We start from the raw sequence: 27,756 nt of genomic DNA, 5'->3' as shown, positions 1-27,756 counted from the left end.
TGTGTGACACTGTATTTTTACATGATCTAATTGATTGAGGGAAGGGTCTCTGGAGAACCTCTGAAATCAAAGGGTATCCCTGGCAAATTAATGGATTAGAAGAGAAATCTAAAATAAATGCAAATGGACACCATTTTGAGGAGTAGACGACCATGACGAAGCTCTGAGGCTGCACTGTTGAGCAGACTGATAGATGGGAGTTAGGACCTCTCCCTGACATTTTTCTCAGATAATCTTCTGGATGATGGACTGCTTGTCTGTCCTGCTCTTGGTATGATGATCACAGTACAGAATATTCTGAGTAGTCTGAATTTAGAATAATACCAATCTGGACAGATTTATCTGTTATTTCCTCTATAATCTCAGAAATGTTTCCATTGTAATCCACTGTGGATTTCACTCAGGCAATGATCTTCTCTCCCTCTTCAGGTGGACTGTGGCTTGGTGTCCTTCAAGATGGATATAGATCCCTGCTTCCGCTATTATTTCCAGCACCCATGGTCCCGTCTGTTCGTGGCCTACCTCGTCACCTTCTGCAACTTCCTCATCTTCGCCGAGGACCCTGTCTCCCACAGCCAGACGGAGGCTCACATGATCGTGGTGGGAAACTGCTTCTCCTTCATAGTGAACAAGTACCCTGGTGGAGGATGGAGCGTCCTGAAAGTCATGTCGTGGCTGATGGCCATTGTCACCGGAATGTTTGCCGGGAAGTTCATATTCCACCGCAGGCTCTTTGGTAAGTCATGCGCGCCTTAATGAAGAATGCAGCCCTACAAACTAGGGCTGTCCCAGACTAAAAACAAATCTTGGTCGACCGAGAGTTGTCTGTTCTTTCGACCAAACAGATTGGTTGAAATTTGAAAACGTGTATTTTTCCATATATAGACACACCCTATGTTTGATTCTGCCATTAAGCTCCTGAAGTTGCCGGTAATAGGCTACACCAGAGGTCAGCAACCTTTTCCATTTGGAGTGCCACGTTATCCTACTATTTCTACTGATCTGGTTCATCTACTGATGATTGCACATTTTGTAATATGCCCATTTTTTTGTGGAACAGTTTCATTTGATTTATAATAAAGTCTTCATATCTTGAAATCAATGTCATGTGGTTAATCAAAATTATATCTAAAGGAAAATTATACAAATCTAAAAGTCACTTCTATTGCCTTTGCCAATATGTAAAAATAGCTCAAATAAAAACATTTAAAAAAAAATTCCTGATAAAAAATAAATATCCTATACATCACATTGGCTACATCTAACTTGCAACATTGTATAAAATATTCCGGGCCCTCAGAGTTTCCGTAAACTATTTGCGCAAGGGATAAGAAGTAATCAGGAAGACCTTTTTTTTAATGACGGTTCCACTGGATCAGAGTATGACATTTCCCCCCTTTTCATGCTGAGTCGTTATCTAAAGAGAGAGAGCTGGAAATATTTTTCAAATAGGCTACTTTGAGGAACTATTGTCATTCTCAATGGATGCAAAACAGACTTTGTTTACTTGCTGTTTGAGGCGAAGAAAAAATGACTTTGAGAAGCTCCACAGTGGTGGTGAGTGATGACAATCAGAAATGGTATCAGATCCCCAAATGGGTACATTTATAGGTCTACATTTGCGTGCAGGCCAGGTAGACTAGGCCCCCTTCTATGCGTGTCCTTACTAAACATTGACAGGAGCACTCCAACCAAAAGACAATGAATAAATTGACAAATGTTTAAGTGTAGCCTAGGTTTAGCCTAGGTTGTGCGCTCTGCAAACAACGCGTCCACACCTACAATGACAACGGTAAGACTGTAATAGTATATTGAATGCATTAACAGAAATGACCGTAACCAAACAAACATTGTAGATGATAAATGATGGTATTTAACAGTAAATGTACTACTGGTGATACTGGTGTGCCATCCCTGCGGTCTCCGCAATGGTTTAGTCCACTGAGACAGGAGTGAATCATGTGTCATAACATTTTTTTTAAATATATTTGCCACTGATCGACTAAAACAATCTTGGTTGACCAACAGCCTATAGATCAAACAATCGTCCAGTCAACTAAATGGGGTCAGCCCTACTACAAACACAACTGAAAAGTCCATCCATTCTCATGAGATGTTTTTGTGATGTGGGAAAGAAACACCTGCTATCCTAAACACTGACACACATTATACCACCACTTCTCTACCTTCTACTGCATTTGATCAGCCTCAACTCCTCCATCCTCTTGTCCTCTTCTACTGCATTTGATCAGCCTCAACTCCTCCATCCTCTTCTACTGCATTTGATCAGCCTCAACTCCTCCATCCTCTTCTACTGCATTTGATCAGCCTCAACTCCTCCATCCTCCTGTCCTCTTCTACTGCATTTGATCAGCCTCAACTCCTCCATCCTCCTGTCCTCTTCTACTGCATTTGATCAGCCTCAACTCCTCCATTCTTCTGTCACCTCACACATTCTGTCTCACTCCCACACCACCCCCTATCTCCTCACTCCCATGCCACCTATACCTCCACCCCTTCCACATGTTTTTTACACTTTACATTTTTGTCATTTAGCCAATGCTCTTATCCAGTGCAACTTACAGTTGTGAATGCATACATTTTTGTACTGCTCCCCCATGGGAATCGAACCCACAACCCTGGCATTGCACGTGCCATGCTTTGCCAACTGAGAGACACAGTACAGCAGCACTCTGTTACCTCTCTCCTCCCTTTTCAGACTACATACACCTCCCCCCTCCACTTCTCCCTTCTCACCCACCCACCCAACCCCCTCCCTCCTTTGCATATCACAGACCTGCCACTGACTGTGACCCTTCCTTGGCACTTCCTCTGTTTACCCTGTGAAAGGGCTCAGATGACTTCCTGTAACTCACTGCTTCCATTTCCCGCTCACTTAACCCGGGATATTGTCCGGGCCTTCTTCCTCAGATGAGATGTTAATGCCTATAATTAGTGGGGTCACAGCATGGATGATCTTTCTACAGTCTCTCCGGTCTCTGACTGTCTCCACAGAGCATAAATAGAATCCGAGGGGACCATGACTATTCCATGTGCTGCTGCTCGGTAAATATAGAATTGTAGTCTTCACTAAAGTCGGGAAAGGGAAAATTCCCATTATGCTTCCTCTATGCTAATGAATGGGTATATTTCTGATAGCTGCTCTGTCCTTCCACATCTTCCAATCCTTAATCTATTGAATTATCCTCAATTACTTTTTTAAATGTTTATACCTAGATGCCTCCACTGTTAATTTTCATATGAACTAAATGTGAGAGTTTGAATCCACTTAGCTTTTTTACTCTTATACAAAAGCAGGCATCTTTGAATGCTTTTACAGCCCTGCAGTTCTGTTGATCTTTCATAATTGCTAGGAATCTTGTCACGTGGTCTTCAATCGGTACCCAGCGTGGCTTTCCTCTGAGGGCAGTGTATTCAGGTCAGCGCTCTACACTTAAAGCCCAGGGCTTCAGGGTATACAGAAAGAACAGAAAGAAAAGTAGACTGTCTGCTCCTTTCCCAGCTAGCACATAACGTTCTGAGAACCATATGTCCAATCAAAAACTAATATTTTGACCAATGGGTAAGATAATATGTTAATTGTGTAGATAATCCTCTGAGAAAGCCAATGGTCCAAACCACAGGAGTTTGCTGAGGGGAGGACGGCTCATAATAACGTCTAGAATGGAGTGAATGGAATGGGTTCGATATCATTCCATTGATTCTGTTTCAGCCATTACAATGAGCCCATCCTCCACAATTAAGGTGCCACCAACCTCCTGTGGTCCAAACCTCATGTCTCTATTATAATCCTTTCAAACCCAGCTGGCACATAATGTTCTGAGAACCATATATTTTTTATAGCTTGGTGAGAGCGTGGTTGTCCTATAGTTATTTTGCATACAACCTTACCACAATGTTCTAGGAATGGTGTGGGATACCCAGCTAGCACATAACATTCTGAGAACATGTTGCAATAAGACTTTTAATAATACTGCTAGCTAGGGGCCTCTCAAGTGGCGCAGCGATCTAAGGCACTGCAGTGTTTGAGGCGTCACTACAGATCTGGGTTCAATCCTGGGCTGTGTCAAAGCTGGCTGTGACCGGGAGACCCATGAGGCAACTCACAATTGGCCCAGTGTCGTCCGGATTAGGGGAGGGCTTGGCCAGCTGGCCGGGATGTCCCTGTCACCTTGCGCACACGGGCCAGCGTATGTACGCTGACACAGTTGTACGGTGTTTCCTCTGACACATTGGTGCGGCTGACTTCCAAGTTAAGCAATCAGTGTGGCTTGGCAGGGTCGTGTTTCAGAGGATGCATGGCTCGACCTTTCGAGTCCATACGGGAGTTACAGTGATGGGACAAGACAAACTACTGATTAGGGGGAGAAAAAAAACAAGGTCAAGAGTTTTGAACTCCAAGCACCGATAGGACACATGGAAATTCATTTGATTAGGCATTAATCATGCAGACACATTTGTTTTTGTTGTGGCATTGTGATTTAAACCTATGATCTTCTGCTCTCTATCCATGGGATTAGTCCAGTGGCACTACCAGGATGGAGCTAGTATGCCTTGTTTTTTTTTTTACTCATACAAAACAGTTCATTTTAGTCTATTCAAACAGACCCTATTTCAAAGGAACAAGCACTCATTAAGATCAGGTGTGGCCAATTAGTGGGTGTCACCACACCTGAACACACTTAAGATAGAGGATAGAGATAGTTTTGTTGATGCTGAGAATGGAACACATATTTTTATAAATAACATTCTTAGATTTTTTTTGTTGACTGTTACTAATTTCTTGTGGTTGTGGAATGTTGTCTTAATGTACTGAGAACATAACTTTACATTGAACCATGCAGAAAAGTATAGAAATTCTCACAGGAGAACATTATTTCTTAACATTCTCTGAATGTTCTGATAACATGGCTTTAAATAGAACCATGAGGAAAACATTGTACTGAAATTCCCACAGAAGAACGTTGTTTCTCAAAGTTCTCTGAACAATTTGAGAACAATTGAAATAAAACCACAAGAAAACATGTAGGAAATGTTATGGGAAGGTTGTATACAAAATAGCCATAGGACAACCACACTCACCAACCTCTAAGAAACATATGGTTCTCAGAATGTTGTGTGTTTGTTACGGTTTTCTTCCGTCGAAAGAGTCGGACCAAAATGCAGCGTGGTTAATACGATACATGTTTAATGACGAGATAAACACGACAATACAAAAACAACAAACGGAACATGAAAACCTATACAGCCTATCTGGTGACAACTAACACAAAGACAGGAACAATCACCCACGAAACACTCAAAGAATATGGCTGCCTAAATATGGTTCCCAATCAGAGACAACGAGAATCACCTGCCTCTGATTGAGAACCGCCTCAGGCAACCATAGACTTTGCTAGAACACCCCACTAAGCCACAATCCCAAAACCTACGAAAAACCCCCATACATAAACACAACACAAGATAAACCCATGTCACACCCTGGCCTGACCAAATAAATATAGAAAACACAAAATACCAGGGCGTGACAGTGTTAGCTGGGTATGGCTCTCTTTTTTAAAATTTAGTTCTGGGAATGTTCAAAACAATTGAAATCTTCACAATAACATAAATTAGCTCTTAAATTCCGAAGAAAACGTTCCATAAAAACCACAAGAAAACTTTAGTAACCGTCAGAGAACGTTCTCAGAATATTATTTAAAAACATAAACATTCTGTACTCAGTGTCAACAAAACTCTATCTTGGAAAGTGTGTTCATGTGTGATGGCCACGACCACTAATTGGCCACACCTAATCTTAATGAGTGCTTGTTTCCTTTGAAATGGGGTCTGTTTGATTAGACAAAAAGGAACAGCTTTGTAACCCAAACTTAGCTAGCAGTGTTATTAAAAGTCTTCTTGAAACATTCAGTGAACGTTTTAAGGAAGATATCCAAAAACCTCCAAATAGCCTTAAAATGTGGTTTTTAGTGTTAAGTAATTGTTCAATAATAACCATAACAAAACTTTCACAACATTTAGAGAATGTTCTCAGAATGTTGTTTAACTACCTTCAAATAACCTATAATTTTAATTATCAGACCGTTAATTAAACCTCCCAGGAAAACTTGTTCTGAGAAACCCCCTGCAACCTAAAAACAAACGTTCCCAGAACAGGTGAAATGTTCACTCCTGTTATCATAATGTTTTACTGGTCAGGAAACACATGGCTTCGTTCCCACGACCAATGTGAAACCAAAAACATACGCTCCCACAACTTCCAAGGAACCAAATGTGCTAGCTGGGCTCTCTCTTTTTAGAGCTGGAGCCAGGTAGGACTAATGCACTTCACAGGCCACAGAGCAGAGCAGCACAGAGCACAGAGTGCAGAGGGAACAGATGGTGTATGTGTGGGATTGAGTGAGTGTGCGATAGAGAGAAGCAGGGAGAGATAGAAATTGAAAATGAAGAGCAATGGCGAGGGACAAAGGGGCGTTCAGCACAACAAATTTGCAATGCTGTTATGTAATCCTAAAAATCAGTGACGAGCAGAGCACAGAGAAGAGCCACTGATGCCCACGGTGACTTTGTGTGAAGAGATATCATCCATGATGTATCATTAACACAGGCACATGATGTGTAGCCATGCACACCTACTTCACTACATGTACAGTAATATCTTATTTATGAAGAATAAATAGGACAAAAGTGTTCTATAGTAATGAGAGTCTTTGTACAGTAAATGCCAAGCTCTTTATCTGAGCACTGGTATTTCCTTTTTCCAAATGAAGCTCCTTGTCTTTCTTGCATAATAGATGGCGTTACTCATGCTGATATTAGCTAGCTACATATCAATTTGTAACTAAAAGGAAAACAGACATTATTCTGCTTGCTGACACATTCCGCTGCATCATTTATCATTATGATGGCCTAGAAAAATCAGGATATCACAACCACTCATTTTACGGTGAATTACACCACCTCCCACTGGCGATATGGCTTCTTCACAGAGGACTATACGCGACTTAACCGGAACACACTCATACATGAATGCATTTGTGACACAATACTTTGTTCCCATTCCAAATATTCACGGCTTTTGTTGTGTTAGCAATAACGTCAAATGCTATCTAGAGGAATGAGAGGAGGTGGTGAGAGCAGAGGGGGTTTGGGTTTTTATTCTCCGATAGCACAGCCAGCCACGCTGCACACAGCGCAAGGTGATGGATGGTTCGTGACAGACTATGCGGGTTAAGACTACCTCCCAGACACATGGACAACCTATGCTCTTTCACCCAGCCACTCAAGGCTATGTGCTCTCCCATTGAGTGGCATGTCTTCTGGCCATTCAGTGAGATCTTGGCTGCCTCTGTACCTTTTTAAAAATTCAAACGAGGACACCATGTGAGGTTGTATTAGATTTGGTATTCTGCCTCGTCTGTGTTGTTAACCAGTAGGCAATAAAAAGCATGAGCTGGCGCACACCCAGATAAAATGATTTAGTGTAGAGGTGCTGACTAAGGGATAATAAACTGTAAACTATAAAATCAAAGAGAGTCACACACTCCATATGTGTAACCTCCCAGTCATTTATAGGGTAAAAAAACCACCAACATTTTGGCATCACTGTGCTTCTTCAGGGTGACCAGTAGTTGTACAGTACATCCAGCATACTTGTTCCCCGTCTTCCCTGATCCAGCACAGCACTCAGTATTTAATGCTTCCAGCTTTCATCGTAAAACAAGGCACCTATTCATCAAGATAATGCAAATAGAAGCCGCTTCTCATTCTTTGTTGTGCCGCACCAGTTTCAGATGAACATAATGTCTGCCACTTTGTTTCCTGTGCGTTTTCCAAGGCTTACGTTCCCAGGGAATGTTTAGCGTTGTAAATTGAGCAGAGTAATGGTCCTGGTTTAGGATTAGTCCCGTCATCCTATCAGGAGTAAGCCTATCCCACCGACCATGGAAGTACCTTTCACTGTGTCAAACCAAGATCATTCATCTTTCATTCAGTACTATGGGAACAGGGCTTCTTTGATATGAGTCATCGTGGTGGATTTTCCAGCTCAAACCGCCAATCAGAACAGTATAAACCGCTTGAGAAAAGACTAAAATGGGAGACCCAGTTTCTTGTTGTTGTTAGACTTTGACAATTTAGGATAAAAAAAAAAATCAAAGTTAACGTCAATGACCTGGTGTGAGTGGTGCCTGTGGTTGTTCTGTTGTTAAAACAAAGCGCCCTCGCCTTTGAAACAGGCGTGTGTGTGCGCGCCTCTGTGAAATATAATGTATATAACCCTATGCCTCCTCATTGTATCCTCTATTTAATATATAGAAACAGTTCAGTTCAGACCTCCCTCTATTAGTTGCCCTCAGATGCTGGCCTTTCACACTAAATACCAGAGGATTGTACCAGTGCCAGGACTGAACAATGCCCTTATGATTTTAATGTGGTTTACAGCAGTGCATTTAAGACATGGACCGGCAGACTGCAGCTGTGTTGAGACTGATGGGTTGTAAATGTAATATTGATGTGTGTAGCAGAGCATTGAGCCAGAGGGGAATGTGCCACTATCTGAGACAGTAGCGCTTTCTACATAGGCATGTTGTTGTTTTAGAGCGAATCGTTTTTTTGATGCATTTTGCTCGGACATTTTCTACCACATTATCTTTCTCCGAATATTTAATGTCCAAGATCAATTGTAAATAGTGAAGATGTTCATCCACAGTGCAACATGAATAGGTAACCCCCGCTTTCACCAAATGTTGATCTTTACGTAACAACATTAGTACTGTATTCTGACAATGAAAAGCAAAAATAAAAAAAAGGTGTTCTTTTTCATAGAGTAAACTCCTTCGAAACATCCATTTGCTTTGAATGAAAGATTCAAACGGTCCAGGTGTTTGTGTGTGTGTGAGAGAGAGAGCGAGCGAGAGAGAGAGAGAGAGAGGAGGCAAACAAATGAAATGGGCAAAGGAAATTGCTTGGTTACTTAGGATGATTGAAGTCTCTTATCCTTGCCATAAATGACTGGGGAAATGATTTAACAAGCCTCTCTGACAGTAGCTTAGCTCGGCCAGTCAGCCGTCTCTGAAGCAGCCTCAGCCAGGCTCTGGAAGTGCTGCCTTCCATCTCTCAGTGGAGGGAGGGATAGAGAGAGGGAGGAAGGAGGGAGAGAGAGATGGAAGGGGGGAGAACGGGAAGGTGAGAGAGAGGAGGGCGAGTTGCCACATCTGTCCGCCTGTGTCTGATTTATTGGGAAGACTTGTAGTTACCGTGGGCTGTAGCTCTGGGGACCCTGGCGCTGTTGTCATGGTAATTCCCGTGGCGAGTGTAACACAGCTGGCGGTGTGATGGATGACGGGGCTGCAGTGTGAACTCAGATATCCAGGCGGAGTGAAGCAGGGCTCTCTCTCTCTCCTAATCCAGCCATTGTGGGATTGTGTTAAAGGGAAGTTATCTGTTTTATGGTCTCTAAGGAGGGCAGTAATGGTTGTTCTGGATGTGTTTGAGTGGACAAACAACCACTTGATGGTGCAATACCACAAAACAGGACACACAGTTATAGACCCAACAGTAAGTAAATGAATTGGGTTGTTTATATCGTATGTGGGATGGAAAAGGTGGAGCTGTGGTAGGTCGGCTATCTGAAGGCTGTATGTCGGCCATAGATAGATTAATAAAGATATCAGGACTTAATTTAATCAAAGGTTGTTTTTTTCAAAGCTCAATATTTGATCTCATGCCTGGATTGATTCCATGTCCAGCTCGGTGCCCTGTCACTGGCAGCTAAATATTTGATCAGTTGGTGTTTTTATTCCTCTGGAACACTGTGACAATAACAGTCTGTGACTGCAGTAGCCTACAGTGCTTTCAGAAAGTATTCACACCCCTTGGCTTTTTTCATATTTTGTTGTGTTACAGCCTTAATATAAAATGGATTAAATATAGATTTCTGTCACTGGCCTACCCACAATACCCCATAATGCCATATGAGTTGGGCTCCCGAGTAGCGCAGCGGTCTATAAGGCACTGCATCTCAGTATTAGAGGTGTCACTACAGACCCTGGTTCGATTCCATTCTAACTTTACTTATCCAGTTGCGACCCACTTCTTGGAGGCAGGCCACTCAATTTCGTCTCTGCGTTATATTGGCATTGAACATGTCACCCTCCCTAGGAGAGGGGGTGACCTTGATAATTTATTGTTAAAACGAGAGGCTGCCTGGATCTTTAATTTAAAGACCCTTGCGCCCTTCGGTCTCAACGTAGACTTTGATCTGAAGCCATTCTTGTGATTATTGTGACTTTGTCATTGTAATTGTGTGTAAACTTGTATAGTCAAATTAATCTATGATCGTATGCTATCCATTTGTTTGTATGCTGTTCTTTGTATGACATTTTAATATTTGATTATTAACCAATGATATTAGGCCACTCCTGGCCATGATTACAGACACCTGTGTCTTTTGACACTATATAAACGAGTCATCCCGCAGTGTTTGTGATTATACCCTGATGAAGACAGCTTGGCTGTCGAAACGTTGGTATTACATTTTTGCATCTGAGCTCCTAGAGTGTGCGGCTCTCTTTTATTTTCTACTCCGCTAGCCAGCACCTCGTCTTAATAGGTGTGCGTTTCTTTTTCTTCTAGATCGATTCCAGGCTGTATCATAACCGTCTGGGATTGGGAGTCCCGGGTTAGGGCGGTGCACAATTGGCCCAGGGTCATCTGGGTTAGGGGATGGTTTGGCTGGTGTAGGCCGTCATTGTATACAAGAATCTGACTTGCCTAGTTAAAGGTTAAATAAAAGTATTCAACCCCTTTGTTATGGCAAGCCACAATAAGTTCAGGAGTAACAAGTTGCATAATAAGTTGCATGGACTCACTGCTTGCAATAATAGTGTTTACTGTGATTTTTGAATGACCACCTCATCTTGTACCCTACACATACAGTGGAAAAAAATATGTGAACCCAGCAATAATTGGCAGCAATAACCTCAACCAAATGTTCTCTGTAGTTGGGCATCAGACCTGCACAACGGTTAGGCGGAATTTTGGACCATTCCTCTATACAAAACTGTTTCAGTTCAGCAATATTCTTGGGATGTCTGGTGTGAACTGTTCTCTTGAGATCATGCCACAGCATCTCAAACGGTTGAGGTCAGGACTCTGATTGGACCACTCCAGAAGGCGTATTTTCTTCAGTTGAAGCCATTCTGTTGTTGATTTAGTTCTGTGTTTTGGGTGGTTGTCCTGTTGCATCACCCAACTTCTGTTGAGCTTCAATTGGGGGACAGATAGCCTAACATTCTCCTGCAAAATGTCTTGATAAACTTGGGAATTTATTTTTCCGTCGCTGATAGCAAGCTGCCCAGGCAGTAAAGCAGCCCCTAACCATGATGCTCCCTCCACCATACTGGTTTTGATGTTGGTGTGCTGTGCCTTTTTTTCTCCACACATAGTGTTGTTTGTTCCTTCCAAACAACTCAACTGTAATTTCATCTGTTCACAGACTATTTTGCCAGTAGCGCTGTGGAAAATCCAGGTGCACTTTTGCCATCTTTAGATGAGCGGCAATGTTTTTTTTGGGACAGCAGTGGCTTCTTCCGTGGTGTCCTTCCATGAACACCAATCTGGTTTAGTGTTTTACGTATCGTAGGTTCTTCAACAGAGATGTTAGTATGTTCCAGAGATTTCTGTAAGTCTTTAGCTGACACTCTAGGATTCTTCTTAACATTGAGCATTCTGCGCTGTGCTTTTGCAGTCATCTTTGCAGGAGAGTAGCAACAGTGCTGAACTTTCTCCATTTATAGACAATTTGCCTTACTGTGGACTGATGAACATCAAGGCTTTCAGAGATACTTTTGTAACCCTTTCCAGCTTTATGCAAGTCAAAAATTCTTTAATCTTAGGTCTTCTGAGATCTCTTTTGTTTGAGGCATGGTTCACATCATGCAATGCTTCTTGTGAATAGCAAACTCATAATTTTGTGAGTGTTTTGCTGCAAGGCAGCTCTAACCAACATCTCCAATCTCGTCTCATTGATTGGACTCCAGGTTAGCTGACTCCTGACTCCAATTAGCTTTTGGAGAAGTCATTAGCCTAGGGGTTCACATACTTTTTCCAACCTACACTGTGAATGTTTAAATGATCTATTCAGTATAGACAAGAAAAATACAATAATTTATGTGTTATTGGTTTAATCACACTATGTTTGTCTATTGTTGTGACTTAGATGGAGATCAGATCAAATTTGATGACCAATTTATGCAGAAATCCAGGTAATTCCAAAGGGTTCACATACTTTTTCTTGACACTGTACAACTAGCTGTAAGGTCCCTCAGTCGAGCAGTGCATTTCAATTACAGATTCAACCACAAAGATCAGGGAGGTTTTCCAATGCCTCGCAAAGAAGGGCACCTATTGGTAGATGGGTAAAAAAACAAACAGACATTGGAATATACCTTTTAAGCATGGTGAATACACCCAATCACTACAAAGATACAGGCGTCCTTCCTAACTCAGTTGCCGGAGAGGACAGAACCTGCTTAGGGATTTCACCATGAGGCCAATGACTTTTAACAGTTACCGAGTTGAAGGGCTGTGATAGGAGAAAACTGAGGATGGATCAACAACATTGTAGTTACTCCACAATATTAACCTAATTGACAGATTATAAATAAGGAAGCCTGTACAGATTACAAATATTCCAAAACATGCATCCTATTTGCAACAAAGCATTGAAGTAATATTGGAAGAAATGTGGCAAAGTAATGCATTTTTTGTCCTCAGTACAAAGTGTTATGTTTGGGGAAAATCCATTACAACAAATACAGTGCATTCGGAAAGTATTCAGGCCCCTTGACTTTTTCCACATTTTGTTACGTTACAGCCTTATTCTAAAATGGATTACATTGTGTTTATTCCCCTCATCAATCTAAACACAATAACCCATAATGACAAAGCAAAAACAGGTTTTTATCAAAAATGAAATTACATTTACATAAGTATTCAGAACCTTTACTCAGAACCTTGTTGAAGCACCTTTGGCAGCGATTGCATCCTTCAGTGTTTTTGGGTATGACGCTACAAGCTTGGCACACCTGTATTTGGGGAGTTTCTCCCATTCTTCTCTGCAGATCCTCTCAAGCTCTGTCAGGTTGGATGGAGAGCGTCGCTGCACAGCTATTTTCAGGACACTCCAGAGATGTTAGATCGGGTTCAAGTCCAGGCTCTGTTGGGCCACTCATGGACATTCAGAGACTTGTCCCAAAGCCACTCATGCGTTGTCTAGGCTGTGCTTAGGGTTGTCGTCCTGTTGGAAACTGAACCTTAGCCACAGTCTGAGGTCCTGAGCGCTCTGAAGCAGGTTTTCATCAATGAGCTCTCTGTACATTGCTCTGTTCATCTTTCCCTCGATCCTGACTAGTTTCCCAGTCCCTGCCGCTGAAAAACATCCACACAGAAGATGCTGCCACCCCCATGATTCATCTGGTCCATCTGGTCATTCTACCATAAAGGCCCGATTGATGAAGTCCTGCAGAGATGGTTGTCCTTCTGGAAGGTTCTCCGATCTCCACAGAGGAACTCTGGAGCTCTGTCAGAGTGACCATCGGGTTCTTGGTCACCTCCCTCCCCCGATTGCTCAGTTTGACCAGGCTGCCAGCTCTAGGAAGAGTCTTGGTGTTTCCAAACTTCTTCCATTTAAGAATGATGGAGGCCACTGTGTTCTTGGGGACCTTCAATGCTGCAGAAATGTTTTGGTACCCTTCCCCAGATCTGTGCCTCGACATAATCCTGTCTCAGAGCGCTACGGAAAATTCCTTCAACCTCATGGCTTGGTTTTTGCTCTGACGTGCACTGTCAACTGTGGGACCTTATATAGACAGGTGTGTGCCTTTCCAAGTCATGTCCAATCAATTAAATTGACCACAGGTGGACTCCAATCAAGTTGTAGAAACATTTCAAGGATGATCAATGGAAACAGGATGCACCTGAGCTCAATTTTGAGTCTCAAAGCAAAGGGTCTGAATACTTATGTAAATAAAGTATTTCGGTTTTTTATATTTAATAAATGTGCAAAAATGTCAAAAATTTGTTTTCACTTTGTCATTATGGGGTATTGTGTGTGTATATTGAGTACAAAATAATATTGAATAATTTTTAGAATGAGGCTGTAATGTAAGAAAATGTGGAAAATGTAAAGGATCTGAACACTTTCCGAATGTACTGTAACCACTCTCCATATTTCCAAACATAATGGTGGGTGCATCATGTTATGGGAATGCTTGTAATCGTTAAGGACTGGAGTTTTTCAGGATAAAAAAGAAAAGGAATGGAGCTAAATACTGACAAAATCCTAGTGAAAAACCTGGGTTAGTCAGCTTTCCATGAGACTGTGAGATTAATTCACCTTTCATCAGGACAATAACCTGAACACAAGACCAAATCTACATAAGAGCTGTTTACCAAGAAGACAGTGAATGTTCCTGAGTGGCCAAGTTACCGTTTTGACGTAAATCTGCTTGAAAATCTATGGCAAGACCTGAAAATGGTTGTCTAGCAATGATCAACAACCAATTTGACAGAGCTTGAATAATTTTGAAAAGATTCATGGGCAAATGTTGCACAATCCAGGTGTGGAAAGCTCTTATAGACTTACCCAGAAAGACTCACAGCTGTGATCGCTGCCAAAGGTGATTCTAACATGGATTGACTCAGGGGGTTGAATACTTATCTAATCAAGATATATTCGTTTTATTTTTCCATTTTTGTTCCACTTTGATATTACAGAGTATCTTGTGTAGATTAGAGGTTGACCGATTTATGATTTTTCAACGCCAATACCGATACCGATTATTGGAGGCCCAAAAAAGCTGATACCGATTAATCTGCCGATTCTTATTTATTTATTTGTAATAATGACAATTACAACAATACTGAATGAACACTTATTTTAACTTAATATAATACATCAATAAAATCAATTAATGAAACATGTTCAATTTGGTTTAAATAATGCAAAAACAAAGTGTTGGAGAAGAATGTAAAAGTGCAACATGTAAGAAAACTAACGTCTATGTTCCTTGCTCAGAACATGAGAACATATGAAAGCTGGTGGTTCCTTTTAACATGAGACTTCAATATTCCACGGTAAGAGGTTTTAGGTTGTAGTTAATATAGTATTTATAGGACTATTTCTCTCTATACCATTTGTATTTCATATACCTTTGACTATTGGATGTTCTTATAGGAACTTTAGTATTGCCAGTGTAACAGTATAGCTTCCGTCCCTCTCCTCGCTCCTACCTGGGCTCGAACCAGGAACCCACCCTCGAAGCAGTGTTACCCATCGCTCCACAAAAGCCCTTGCAGAGTAAGGGGAACAACTACTTCAAGTCTCAGAGCGAGTGACGTTTGAAACGCTATTAGCACGCACCCCGCTAACTAGCTAGCCATTCCACATCGGTTACACCAGCCTCATCTCGGGAGTTGATAGGCTTGAAGTCATAAACAGCTCAATGCTTGAAGCATTGCGAAGAGCTGCTGGCAAAACGCACAAAAGTGCTGTTTGAATGAATGCTTACGAGCCTGCTGGTGCCTACCATTGCTCAGTCAGACTGCTCTATCAAATCATAGCCTTAATTATAACATAACACACAGAAATACGAGCCTTAGGTCATTAATATGGTCGAATCCGGAAACTATCATTTCGAAAACAAACGTTTATTATTTCAGTGAAATACGGAACCGTTCCTTATTTTATCTAACATGTGGCATCCATAAGTCTAAATATTCCTGTTACATTGCACAACCTTCAATGTTATGTCATAATTACGTACAATTCTGGCAAATTAGTTCGCAAAGAGCCAGGCAGCCCAAACTGTTGCATATACCCTGACTCTGCGTGCAATGAACGCAAGAGAAGTGACACAATTTCACCTGGTTAATATTGCCTGCTAACCTGGATTTATTTTAGCTAAATATGCAGGTTTAAAAATATTTACTCTGTGTATTGATTTTAAGAAAGGCATTGGTATTTATGGTTAGGTACAGTCGTGCAACAATTGTGCTTTTTTCGCAAATGCACTTTTGTTAAATCATCCCCGTTTGGCGAAGTTGGCTGTCTTTGTTAGGAAGAAATAGTCTTCACACAGTTCGCAACGAGCCAGGCGGCCCAACTGCTGCATATACCCAGACTCTGTTGCAAGAGAAGTGACACAACTTACCTAGTTAAAATAAATTCATGTTAGCAGGCAATATTAACTAAATATGCAGGTTTAAAAATATATACTTGTGTATTGATTTTAAGAAAGGCATTCATGTTTATGGTTAGGTTCACGTTGGAGCAACGACAGTCCTTTTTCACGAATGCTCACCGCATCGATTATATGCAACGCAGGACACGCTAGATAAACTAGTAATATCATCAACCATTTGTAGTTAACTAGTGATTATGATTGATTGATTGTTTTTCATAAGATAAGTTTAATGCTAGCTAGCAACTTACCTTGGCTTACTGCATTCGCGTAACAGGCAGTCTCCTCGTGGAGTGCAACAAGAGGCAGGTGGTTAGAGCGTTGGACTAGTTAACTGTAAGGTTGCAAGATTGAATCCCCGAGCTGACAAGGTAGAAATCTGTCGTTCTGCCCCTGAACAAGGCAGTTAACCCCCCTAGGCTGTCATTAGGCTGTCATTGAAAATAAGAATGTGTTCTTAACTGACTTGGCTAGTTAAATACAGATTAAATCAAAAGAAAATGGCCAAATCAGTGTCCAAAAATACAGATTTCCAATTGTTATGAAACCTTGAAATCGGCCCTAATTAATCGGCCATTCTGATAAATCGGTCGACCTCTAGTGTAGATCGTTGAAGAAAGATGGCAATTAAATCCATTTTAATCACACTTTATAAAACAATGTGGAAAAAGTCAAGGGATGTGAATGCTTTCTGAAGGCACTGTGTTCTGTGTCAGTGCATCTCTGATGTCAGAGGATATTGAGTTCCCCAACCGCAACATTTCCTCTCATTACCGTTTCTGTTTTATCTTGAACATGTTCAATTCTGGCAAAGGCCCCATTTTTTCAGCCCTTTTTTCTGGCTCTTTAGATGAACACAGACACTTGGTTGGCATATCTGTTGTGAGAGGCAATCTCTCAGAGACATGTCAATATGTGTATTTTTAGATCATCATTTTTTTATTTTTAGATTTAATGAATTCATTTAATTGAATAAGGATAACTAACTATGGTAGGAGACTCTATCCTTCGTCAGCCCTCCACCGCTACCCTCCTGCTACGCCTACAGCACAGTCCCCTATATTGGCCCCTCCTGAGGGCCTGCAGTCTCTTCTGGAACCTGTCACTGGCCAGGATGTACAGCACTGGGTCCAGGCAGCTGCTCACACTACACATGGCCTCAAAGAACTCATAGGAGGCATAGAGGACGTGCACGTTGGCCGGAGTCACCTGGTCGTTGATCCTCATAAACACAAGGGTCATCATCATAACGTGGTAGGGCACGAAGGACACCACAAACACCAGCAGAGCGGCGGTGATGAGCATCAGGGGCTTCCCCACCCACTGACCCCCACCACCTCTCCTCTTCCCCCGAGGGAGGCCCCGTAAAACCTGCACCGTCATCCCGTAGAAGACCAGCATGACACTGAACGGCAAGGCGAAGCCCACCAGAGTCTTGATGATGGACATGGTTTTGAATAAGACGAACGGACCCTGGATGTGGTCCATGCACACGGTCACGTTCCCCGGTCTCTGCAAGGCGAAGGTCACAAAGAGCTCTGGGATGCAGCCCAGGAAGAGGAAGATCCAGACGCAGGCGCAGCAGAGCTTGGCTTTACAAGCGTCCCACCACCTGAGGGAGCTGATGGGGTGCACGGTGCCGGCGTAGCGGTCGAAGCTGATCAGAGTGAGGAAGAAGATACTCCCGTAGATGTTGATGTTGAAGAAGATCTTCTTGAGCTGGCAGAAGATCTGGATGTCCCTGTGGAAGGACCTCTGGAGGCTGAAGTAGATGGTGAAGGGCAGGGTGAGGGTCCAGGCTGAGTCACACAGGGCCAGGTTGAGTAGGAACACGTTGCTGGTGGACAGACTGCTGGTCCTCCTGAAGCAGGTATAGTTTAGCACCGCTGCCACGTTACCCAGGATGCCCAGGGGCAGGGCAAAGGTAAAGAGGACCAAGATGACGTAGCAGTACCACTGGCCATTCTCAAACCGACTGCAGAACGCCTCCGACTGGTTCAGGGGCAGGAATGGCACTGTGTGGGCTGAGGAAAGACAATAGATGGCCATTTTAAAAAACATGTTATGGGATGGGGCATTTTACAAGATCACTTAACATATTTTGTTTTTATACTGTATTAAGTAGTATCAAGGGTTGTCTTTCATGCCATATATAATTACATGCATTTCAATTTATACACATCAAGGTTATTCTAGCCAAGGTTCAGCGAGGATATACCATTATCATAAATAGATGAATGTAGAGTCGCCTGCCTGTCTGTCTCTAAACACTCTCAGCCCCGTCCACCCCCTCAGTCCTGTGCCCAGTCACCAGGAAGTGACAGCCTGGCTGTTGTACTGCATGTGCTGGGAATAATTAACCCTGGATTCCACTCCAATATGGAAACACATTGTTTGCCTTCAATCAGAGACTGGCTATTGAAGGGTAGTGTCACCAATTCGGTGCCTTTTGAGAAGTTTAACTTGGTCCAAAAAACGTTTGATTTCACCTAATTTTAACATTATTTTGTAAAGAGCACATGTTCAACTTCATAAACACGTTTTTCCCATCTCTAGAGGTTAAATAAAAAAATGACTATAGTAATTGCCTATAAACTAACGGTTGACCATAACAGGGTTGACGATTTAATCTTGAATCAATTCCCCCTTTTGACAGCTTGTTGTGTGGGAGTATCAATTGAATGTAAGCTTCACAAAAAAAGTGCAATTGTGAAAAATGTCTAGCCTGACTATCTATTGGTAACAGAGTTGACATGTTATGCTCGACCCACTCAGTGTTCTACTCCAAAACACCCGAAAATGGCCGAACAGAGTAGAACCAGCTCACCTGCTTTTACACTATGATTTCACTATTAGATGTTCAATGTTTCTTTTGATAGAAAAAAGGAATAGTTTCACCATCTTAAAAAGAGAGTTCAGTTCATGTAACAGGGATGACTTTAAAATGAGGAACAGACAGTAAATGAACCATTAACCACATAAATCACACAAAGAAATAATAATCTTCTTGAATGACTTTGTCAAAGCAACCAAATAACTTTGGCTTTACAATGATAGTGAAAACTGTTGAGCTTCATTAAGTGGATTCAATTCCTCCTTAAAGTCACAGAGGGAATCTTTGCACTTTAGAAAGTTTATTGATTTATTGAGTTCCCCATGTGGTGTATAATAAAGGGCACTTCATTTGATATAATAATGTAACGCTTTTAAAATTAAATAGTGGTGCATAACTTCTACTTAAAATATCAGGAGGCACTCTTTTTGCGGAATGACCCTTGTGTTGACCACACAAGCAGAAGGTGACAATTACTTTGATCACATTTTAAAAAAGACTGCCAGAAGAGTTTTCTATTTTCAGAGTTGCAAAGACAAGTTCTGATCTTCACGTGGCATACCCTAAAGGTTTTCACTATTGTGAGGTTTTTAAGTAATTTTTTTGTTATGTGGACATTTAAAAAAATGTATGGGGTCTTTCACACAAACTAAAAACTTTCCAAACATACAGAAAAACATTTGATAGAAAATGAAGATTCAAAAGAGCACATTAAACCATAAATACTGTTTTGGTGGCCACAAACTACAGTCATATTGGGGAGAAAATACATGGTGTATGTAGTATCCTTACATGTATTCATCATTATGTATCTGAATCATAAAGTGAGTGTGAAATAATGAGAGTTCTTACCCTGTTTAATAAGCAGAGAGTTATTGATGATTGGTATCATGATGACAGGAGAGACGGTGCTTGGGTCTCAGGCCTCCTTCAGTCAGTCAGTCAGAACACCTCCACCAGCTGTGTCCTTTTCATCAGTCTGGGGCTGTGACTCCCACTGTGTGTCTGTGTGTGTTTGATTGATTGCCTGCTCCAGTTTGTCACGGTGTGTTTGTATTTTAGCTGTCTGGCACCGACGTGCCTGCTTGTTAACCGACCGGATTGGAGTGGTTTTTTTCTTCTCTCGCGTCTTTTCAAATCGTGTTTTGGTGCCATGACCTTTGTTTAATGTCAAATTATAATTCATTATTCCACTGGTCTGCTAGATTTAAACAGTGGAAACCACCGTGGTCATGCGCATATCACATTTAACGATTTCCACATCACATTTAGATGGTGGTCAGTATGAATCCTGTGTAATTGAAGAAGGAGACCTTTTTTTCTACAATTCAGCATCAGTTCTGTCAGTTCTGTGGTACTATCACTATATCACCACTAGATGGAGACAACCACACATATTTGAATTTTGATAGGCGACCAACATCTGGAGAAATGGAAGTGTGTGCGTGCCAGTGTGCATGCCTGTGTGCATGCCTGTGTGCATGTTTGTGTGTCCAGCCTAGCTGAACAGTGTAGAAGTGGCTCATGAATCACTCGTTATCGGGCCTCTCTAAGGAGAGGAGGTGTGGTGACTCAAGGCAGTCCGCTGAATAATCTTGAATCACCCCTAGTTAAATCCTACACTGATTGGCTCCGAGAAGGGAGCTCGCCACCGTGCTAGCTGGCTGCGCTGGCGACTTTAAGAGTCAGATCTGCCGGTACACACGCTGCAGAGCTGGGGTTCATTGGCACTACAGGCAATTAAGTTCATCCGTGCAAACCAATTCAATTATGGAGCTGTGATGAACCTCGAAATACCACAAACCACACTAGCTAGGCACCTGCACATCGATGCATCTACCACTTCACAACTGTTTGAATGGGGTTAAACACAATTTGGTTACAGGGAATGTAGCCAATTTAATCTCTTTGTTCTGTATGTAAATGGTACTCCACCTCCATCTTATACAGTACATGGTGCTTTATGTAGTGGAGACCTTAATTTGTCTGCTGTATCAACGGCTGTATACGAATGCATTGCAGTATGAAAACCCAGGGCAACGCCTGAAGAGACAGAAGTGTCATTCATTATGGTCGTAAAACAGCATTCGGGGACTCCACCTCTCTGAGGCAGTCGCAGCGGCTTTGGTTTTATGGGGAGAATGAGGTGAGCGAGCTGAGATTGAACAGCATGTAAGACGTTCAGAGAGAGGGAGCATGGCCTTGTGGTAATGGGGAAATAAATGGAGCAGTGGTGTCCTGTCTCGAACGTCTGAGTATTGACACAACAAAACACTACCCCCAGGGGCTGTATCTCTAAAATAGCCTGACTGACTGGGGGAGACCAAAACAAAGAGTTGTGCCTGAGAGCATGGTGCTGCTATGCTGGTATCGGCACTGGCTGAGCTTTCTGAGGGGAAATCAGAAGGAGCGAAAGCCTGCTGCTTGTGTTAGCAACAGTACGGCCTCCCTGTGGGGAAAGAGGACTTGGGGTCAGGGCCAATGACACGGGACAGACTGGCATTGTACTGTATGAGCACCGAGCAGCAGGAGGGAGATAGAACATTCTGTTATACACACTAGCTTCAGTTTGATTATACATATCCAATGAATTATCATTTTCTGTTTTGCAGTGACATTGGTTTAAGCCACTACTTGCAACATGTGTATGATTAGTGTTGTGTTGTCATATGGATTAAGTTGCTTGGTTGACATCTATTCCTATTATTGCCACAAATAACATTTCATCTGATGTAGATGGCGGTCAAAATGATACGAACTGTGCACTTAGTTGATCATTTTGTGAGCAACGCAGTCCCTCCTTGCATTAGCTAAACCGATCGATTCATTCAAATCCAGAAGAACAGTGGTTGTAATGGAATTTCATCAACTGTATAGAGGATCTCTGGCACCAGAGGCCTGCTGTGATTATGTATTCAGGGCAGAAGGTGGACTATCTGAATCAATCTCATGCTCTAGCAGAGAGATCTTTCCTAGTAATTTGATTCCCAACCAGAAGAATGGAAAAACACCACAGGTCATAAATGTCTGCATAATCAATCTAATCATGCTGAACTGTCCTCGTGGAACACAAGCCAGCCAGCCAGCCAGAACACAACAGGGTCTCAGTCAGATTGCTGAAAAGAGTTTGTGGAAAACATGATGTGGTCTGTGATATACCAAAGAGCACCGACCAGTGATATTCTCTGACTTTATGTACTAAATAGGTACCATTTTAGAACACTCAAGTTCATTTGGCAAGGCTTAGTTCATCACCAAAATAAATTGCAGTGAAAATCTTTTTGAAAGGAGGACATGGCGCTTCAGAATGGTCTTTAATCAACTGTTGAATTTGAAACAGGGGAATTACTATCAGAATCCAAATGAATCAATCAAAGATTAAAAAATGTCAATCCCTCAGCCATAGTCATAACAGGCAGTATCTGCACTGCTCTGTTCAGAATCACTGGAAGCAGCACATAAGGAGATTCAATTCTATTATCCATGGAACCTCTGGCCCAGGAAATGCATCAATCGAAGGAAATAACACCAATATCTCTCAAGTCTACTGACAATTTCATTTCATTATACACAGACAATATTTTACTCTATCTAGTCAATGTATCTCAATCGCTCGCAAATGCATTGAAGATCATATATACATTTAGCTTAATCTCAAATTCTAAAATGAATCTAACCAAGTTAGCCCTACTGCCTCTCAAGACCCCGATGGAGGACGGACTCCATCTCTACTCATGGAACCCCAATCGTTTCCCATTGTAAATATTTGGGAGTATATATATTTCCTTAATTAAATAAAACCATTAGCAGAAACTTTTAACAGAACGCTCAAGTCAGACGGGCACATTGCGCACTTCTCCCGAGCATACTCCCGCCAATGTCCAGACAAGAAGGTAGACGAAATCCGAGCAAGGGTTGCCTTCCAGAGAGACATCAGAGATTGTAACGTTCTTTGTTTCACGGAAACATGGCTCACTCGAGACACGCTATCTGAGTCGGTACAGCCACCTGGTTTCTTCACGCATCGCGCCGACAGAAACGAGCATCTCTCTGGTAAGAAGAATGGCGGGGGTGTATGCCTTATGATTAACGAGACGTGGTGTGATCATAACAACATACAGGAACTCAAGTCCTTTTGTTCACCTGACTTAGAATTCCTCACAATCAAATGTCGACCCTGAAAGAACTTCATTGGACTGGAAACCACATATCCTGAGGCTGCATTTATTGTAGCCGGGGATTTTAACAAGGCTAATCTGAAAACAAGGCTCCCCAAATTCTATCAGCATATCGATTGTGCTACCAGGGCTGGCAAAACCCTAGACCACTGTTATTCTAACTTCCGCGATGCATATAAGGCCCTCCACCGCCCTCCCTTCGGAAAAGCTGACCACAACTCCATTTTGTTGCTCGAGACCCTGGGTCTCGACCCCGCCCTGTGCAACTGGGTCCTGGACTTCCTGATGGGCCGCCCCAGGTGATGAGGGTAGGTAACAGCATCTCCACCCTGCTGTTCCTCAACACTGGGGCCCCACAAGGGTGCATTCTCAGCCCTCTCCTGTAATCCCTGTTCACCCACGACTGCGTGGCCATGCACGCCTCCAACTTAATCATCAAGTTTGCAGACGACACGACAGTGGTAGGCTTGATTACCAACAACGACGAGGCGGCCTACAGGGAGGAGGTGAGGGCCCTCGGAGTGTGGTGTCAGGAAAATAACCTCACACTCAACATCAACAAAACTAAGGAGATGATCATGGACTTCAGGAAACAGCAGAGGGAACAGCCCCCAATCTACATTGACGGGACAGTAGTGGAGAGGGTGGAGAGTTTTAAGTTCCTCGGCGTACACATCACGAACAAACTTAAATGGTCCACCCACACAGACAGCGTGGTGAAGAAGTCACAGCAGCGCCTCTTCAACCTCAGGAGGCTGAAGAAATTTGGCTTGTCACCAAAACACTCACAAACTTTTACAGATGCACTTTCGAGAGCATCCTGTCGGGCTGTATCACCGCCTGGTACGGCAGCTGCTCCCATAACCGGAAGGCTATCCAGAGGGTAGGGAGGTCTGCACAACGCATCACCGGGGGCAAACTACCTGCCCTCCAGGACACCTACACCACCCGATGTCACAGGAAGGCCATAAAGATCATCAAGGACAACAACCACCCGAGCCACTGCCTGTTATCACCCCGCTATCATCCAGAAGGCGAGGTCAGTACAGGTGCATCAAAGCGGGGACAGAGAGGCTGAAAAACAGCTTCTATCTCAAGGCCATCAGACTGTTAAACAGCCATCACTAACATTGAGTGGCTGCTGCCAACATACTGAATCAACTCCAGCCACTTTAATAATGGGAATATTTATGTAATCAATTTATCACTAGCCACTTTATATTATATAATGTTTACTAACCCTACATTACTCATCTCATATGTACAGTGCCTTGCGAAAGTATTCGGCCCCCTTGAACTTTGCGACCTTTTGCCACATTTCAGGCTTCAAACATAAAGATATAAAACTGTATTTTTTTTTGTGAAGAATCAACAACAAGTGGGACACAATCATGAAGTGGAACGTTTTTAACAAATCAAAAACTGAAAAATTGGGCGTGCAAAATTATTCAGCCCCTTTACTTTCAGTGCAGCAAACTCTCTCCAGAAGTTCAGTGAGGATCTCTGAATGATCCAATGTTAACCTAAATGACTAATGATGATAAATACAATCCACCTGTGTGTAATCAAGTCTGTGTGATAGGCTCAGAGGTCCGTTAAAAGCGCAGAGAGCATCATGAAGAACAAGGAACACACCAGGCAGGTCCGAGATACTGTTGTGAAGAAGTTTAAAGCCGGATTTGGATACAAAAAGATTTCCCAAGCTTTAAACATACCAAGGAGCACTGTGCAAGCGATAATATTGAAATGGAAGGAGTATCAGACCACTGCAAATCTACCAACACCTGGCCGTCCCTCTAAACTTTCAGCTCATACAAGGAGAAGACTGATCAGAGATGCAGCCAAGAGGCCCATGATCACTCTGGATGAACTGCAGTGATCTACAGCTGAGGTGGGAGACTCTGTCCATAGGACAACAATCAGTCGTATATTGCACAAATCTGGCCTTTATGGAAGAGTGGCAAGAAGAAAGCCATTTCTTAAAGATATCCATAAAAAGTGTCGTTTAAAGTTTGCCACAAGCCACCTGGGAGACACACCAAACATGTGGAAGAAGGTGCTCTGGTCAGATGAAACCAAAATTGAACTTTTTGGCAACACTGCAAAACGTTATGTTTTGCGTAAAAGCAACACAGCTCATCACCCTGAACACACCATCCCCACTGTCAAACATGGTGGTGGCAGCATCATGGTTTGGGCCTGCTTTTCTTCAGCAGGGACAGGGAAGATGGTTAAAATGTATGGGAAGATGGATGGAGCCAAATACAGGACCATTCTGGAAGAAAACCTGATGGAGTCTGCAAAAGACCTGAGACTGGGATGGAGATTTGTCTTCCAACAAGCCAATGATCCAAAACATAAAGCAAAATCTACAATGGAATGGTTCAAAAATAAACATATCCAGGTGTTAGAATGGCCAAGTCAAAGTCCAGACCTGAATCCAATCGAGAATCTGTGGAAAGAACTGAAAACTGCTGTTCACAAATGCTCTCCATCCAACCTCACTGAGCTCGAGCTGTTTTGCAAGGAGGAATGGGAAAACATTTCAGTCTCTCGATGTGCAAAACTGATAGAGACATACCCCAAGCGACTTACAGCTGTAATCGCAGCAAAAGGTGGCGCTACAAAGTATTAACTTAAGGGGGCTGAATAATTTTGCACGCCCAATTTTTCAGTTTTTGATTTGTTAAAAAAGTTTGAAATATCCAATAAATGTCATTCCACTTCATGATTGTGTCCCACTTGTTGTTGATTCTTCACAAAAAAATACAGTTTTATATCTTTATGTTTGAAGCCTGAAATGTGGCAAAAGGTCGCAAAGTTCAAGGGGGCCGAATACTTTCGCAAGGCACTGTATATACTGTACACTATACCATCTACTGCATCTTGCCATCTTGTTGTAATTAAATGTATCACTAGCCACTTTAAACAATGACACTTTATATAATGTTCGCATACCCTACATTACTCATCTAATATGTAGATACTGTATGCTATACCATCTACTGCATCTTGCCATCTTGATCTAATGTATCTTGATGTAACACTTGCATTAACACCTGCTAACCATGTGTATGTGACAAATACATTTGATTTGATTTTGATTTGATTTCAATCTGAACTCAATAGATGGAAAAATATCCCAGTTACTTTAACCTGAAGAATATCTATTGTCAAAATGAATATTGCCACGGCTGAATTTCTGTAGGTCAATTCTTCCAATGGCTCCCCCTTCTGGCTATTGAGATAAAATTCATAGTGCAATTTTAAAATGTACAGTTAAAGTCGGAAGTTTACATACACTTTTGTTGGAGTCATTAAAACTCGTTTTTCAACCACTCCACAAATGTCTTGTTAACAAACTATAGTTTTGGCAAGTCAGTTAGGACATCTACTTTGTGCATGACACCAAGTAGTTTTTCCAACAATTGTTTACAGACAGATTATTTAACTTGTAATTCACTGTATCACAATTGTGCGAGCAAGGAGGCCTACAAATCTGACTCGGTTACACCAGCTCTTGTCAGGAGGAATGGGCCAAAATTCACCCAAATTATTGTGGGAAGCTTGTGGAAGACTACCTGATATGTTTGACCCAAGTTAAACAATTTAAAGGCAGTGCTACCAAATACTAAATGAGTATATGTAAACTTCTGACCCACTGGGAATGTGATGAAAGAAATAAAAGCTGAAATAAATAATTCTCTCTACTATTATTCTGACATTTCACATTCTTAAAATAAAGTGGTGATCCTAACTGACCTAAGACAGGGAATTCTTGCTAGGATTCAATGTCAGGAATTGTGAAAAACTGAGTTTAAATCTATTTGGCTAAGGTGTATGTGAACTTCCGACTCCAACTGTATATGGCAAGGTAAACGATCCCAGGAAAAATGAATAAGTATACAAAGAGGGAAAGACTAAAGAGGACTATCTGTACAACACTTTAAAGTGTATATTCAGGCTTTAGCGTTTCACGCCTTCCTGAATTGGTTTAGACATGACTCTTCTGGCTGAGTATTGAGCAAAATATTGTGTGTCCTATTACCCTGGAAGAGGTGGTCTTCACTGATATATCCCGTAAACAACTCTTTAATCCTATTATTGCTCACACTATTTCTGTTAGAAAAACAATGTAACTGGGAATCAAAATGGCATATCCATGCCTCGATATTTCACAATAATGCCTTGAGGCCTTTTGTATCCCTCTAATGGTCCAAATGCGGAATCCGTACCCTTATCAATAACATGGACAGTCATGGTTTTAGATTTGAAAGATACATACACATTACCAGGCAACAAATGTGTTATATTTACAATTTAGGTCAGCTATGCTGGCCTATGGAGTTCCTTGGGAAACCCAAATACAGAAACATCCAATGATGGGATGTATAAATAAATGATCTGGGCTCCCGAAAGCACTGATCTCTATAATATATAAACAACTTTAGAAAGCTCACATTCTGAGCTAACCATTAAA

The 27,756-nt window shown here is 42.0% G+C and overlaps 1 protein-coding gene across 1 annotated transcript in view; it reads left to right on the top strand.

Annotated features, from left to right (window-relative positions):
- The window catches only part of tmem117 (transmembrane protein 117), a 65,983-nt gene that overhangs the window by 1,486 nt on the left and 36,741 nt on the right, over window positions 1-27,756 (top strand). Inside the window, exon 2 of the mRNA XM_020456762.2 lies at window positions 430-736. Within this exon, the coding sequence (XP_020312351.1) occupies window positions 457-736 (280 nt within the window). The 5' untranslated portion in view covers window positions 430-456. The remainder of the gene's footprint in view (window positions 1-429; window positions 737-27,756) is intronic.

Source organism: Oncorhynchus kisutch, linkage group LG22, assembly GCF_002021735.2.
Source record: "Oncorhynchus kisutch isolate 150728-3 linkage group LG22, Okis_V2, whole genome shotgun sequence".
In the NCBI taxonomy this organism is placed as follows: domain Eukaryota; kingdom Metazoa; phylum Chordata; class Actinopteri; order Salmoniformes; family Salmonidae; genus Oncorhynchus; species Oncorhynchus kisutch.
This window is presented reverse-complemented; position numbering and strand designations above follow the sequence as displayed.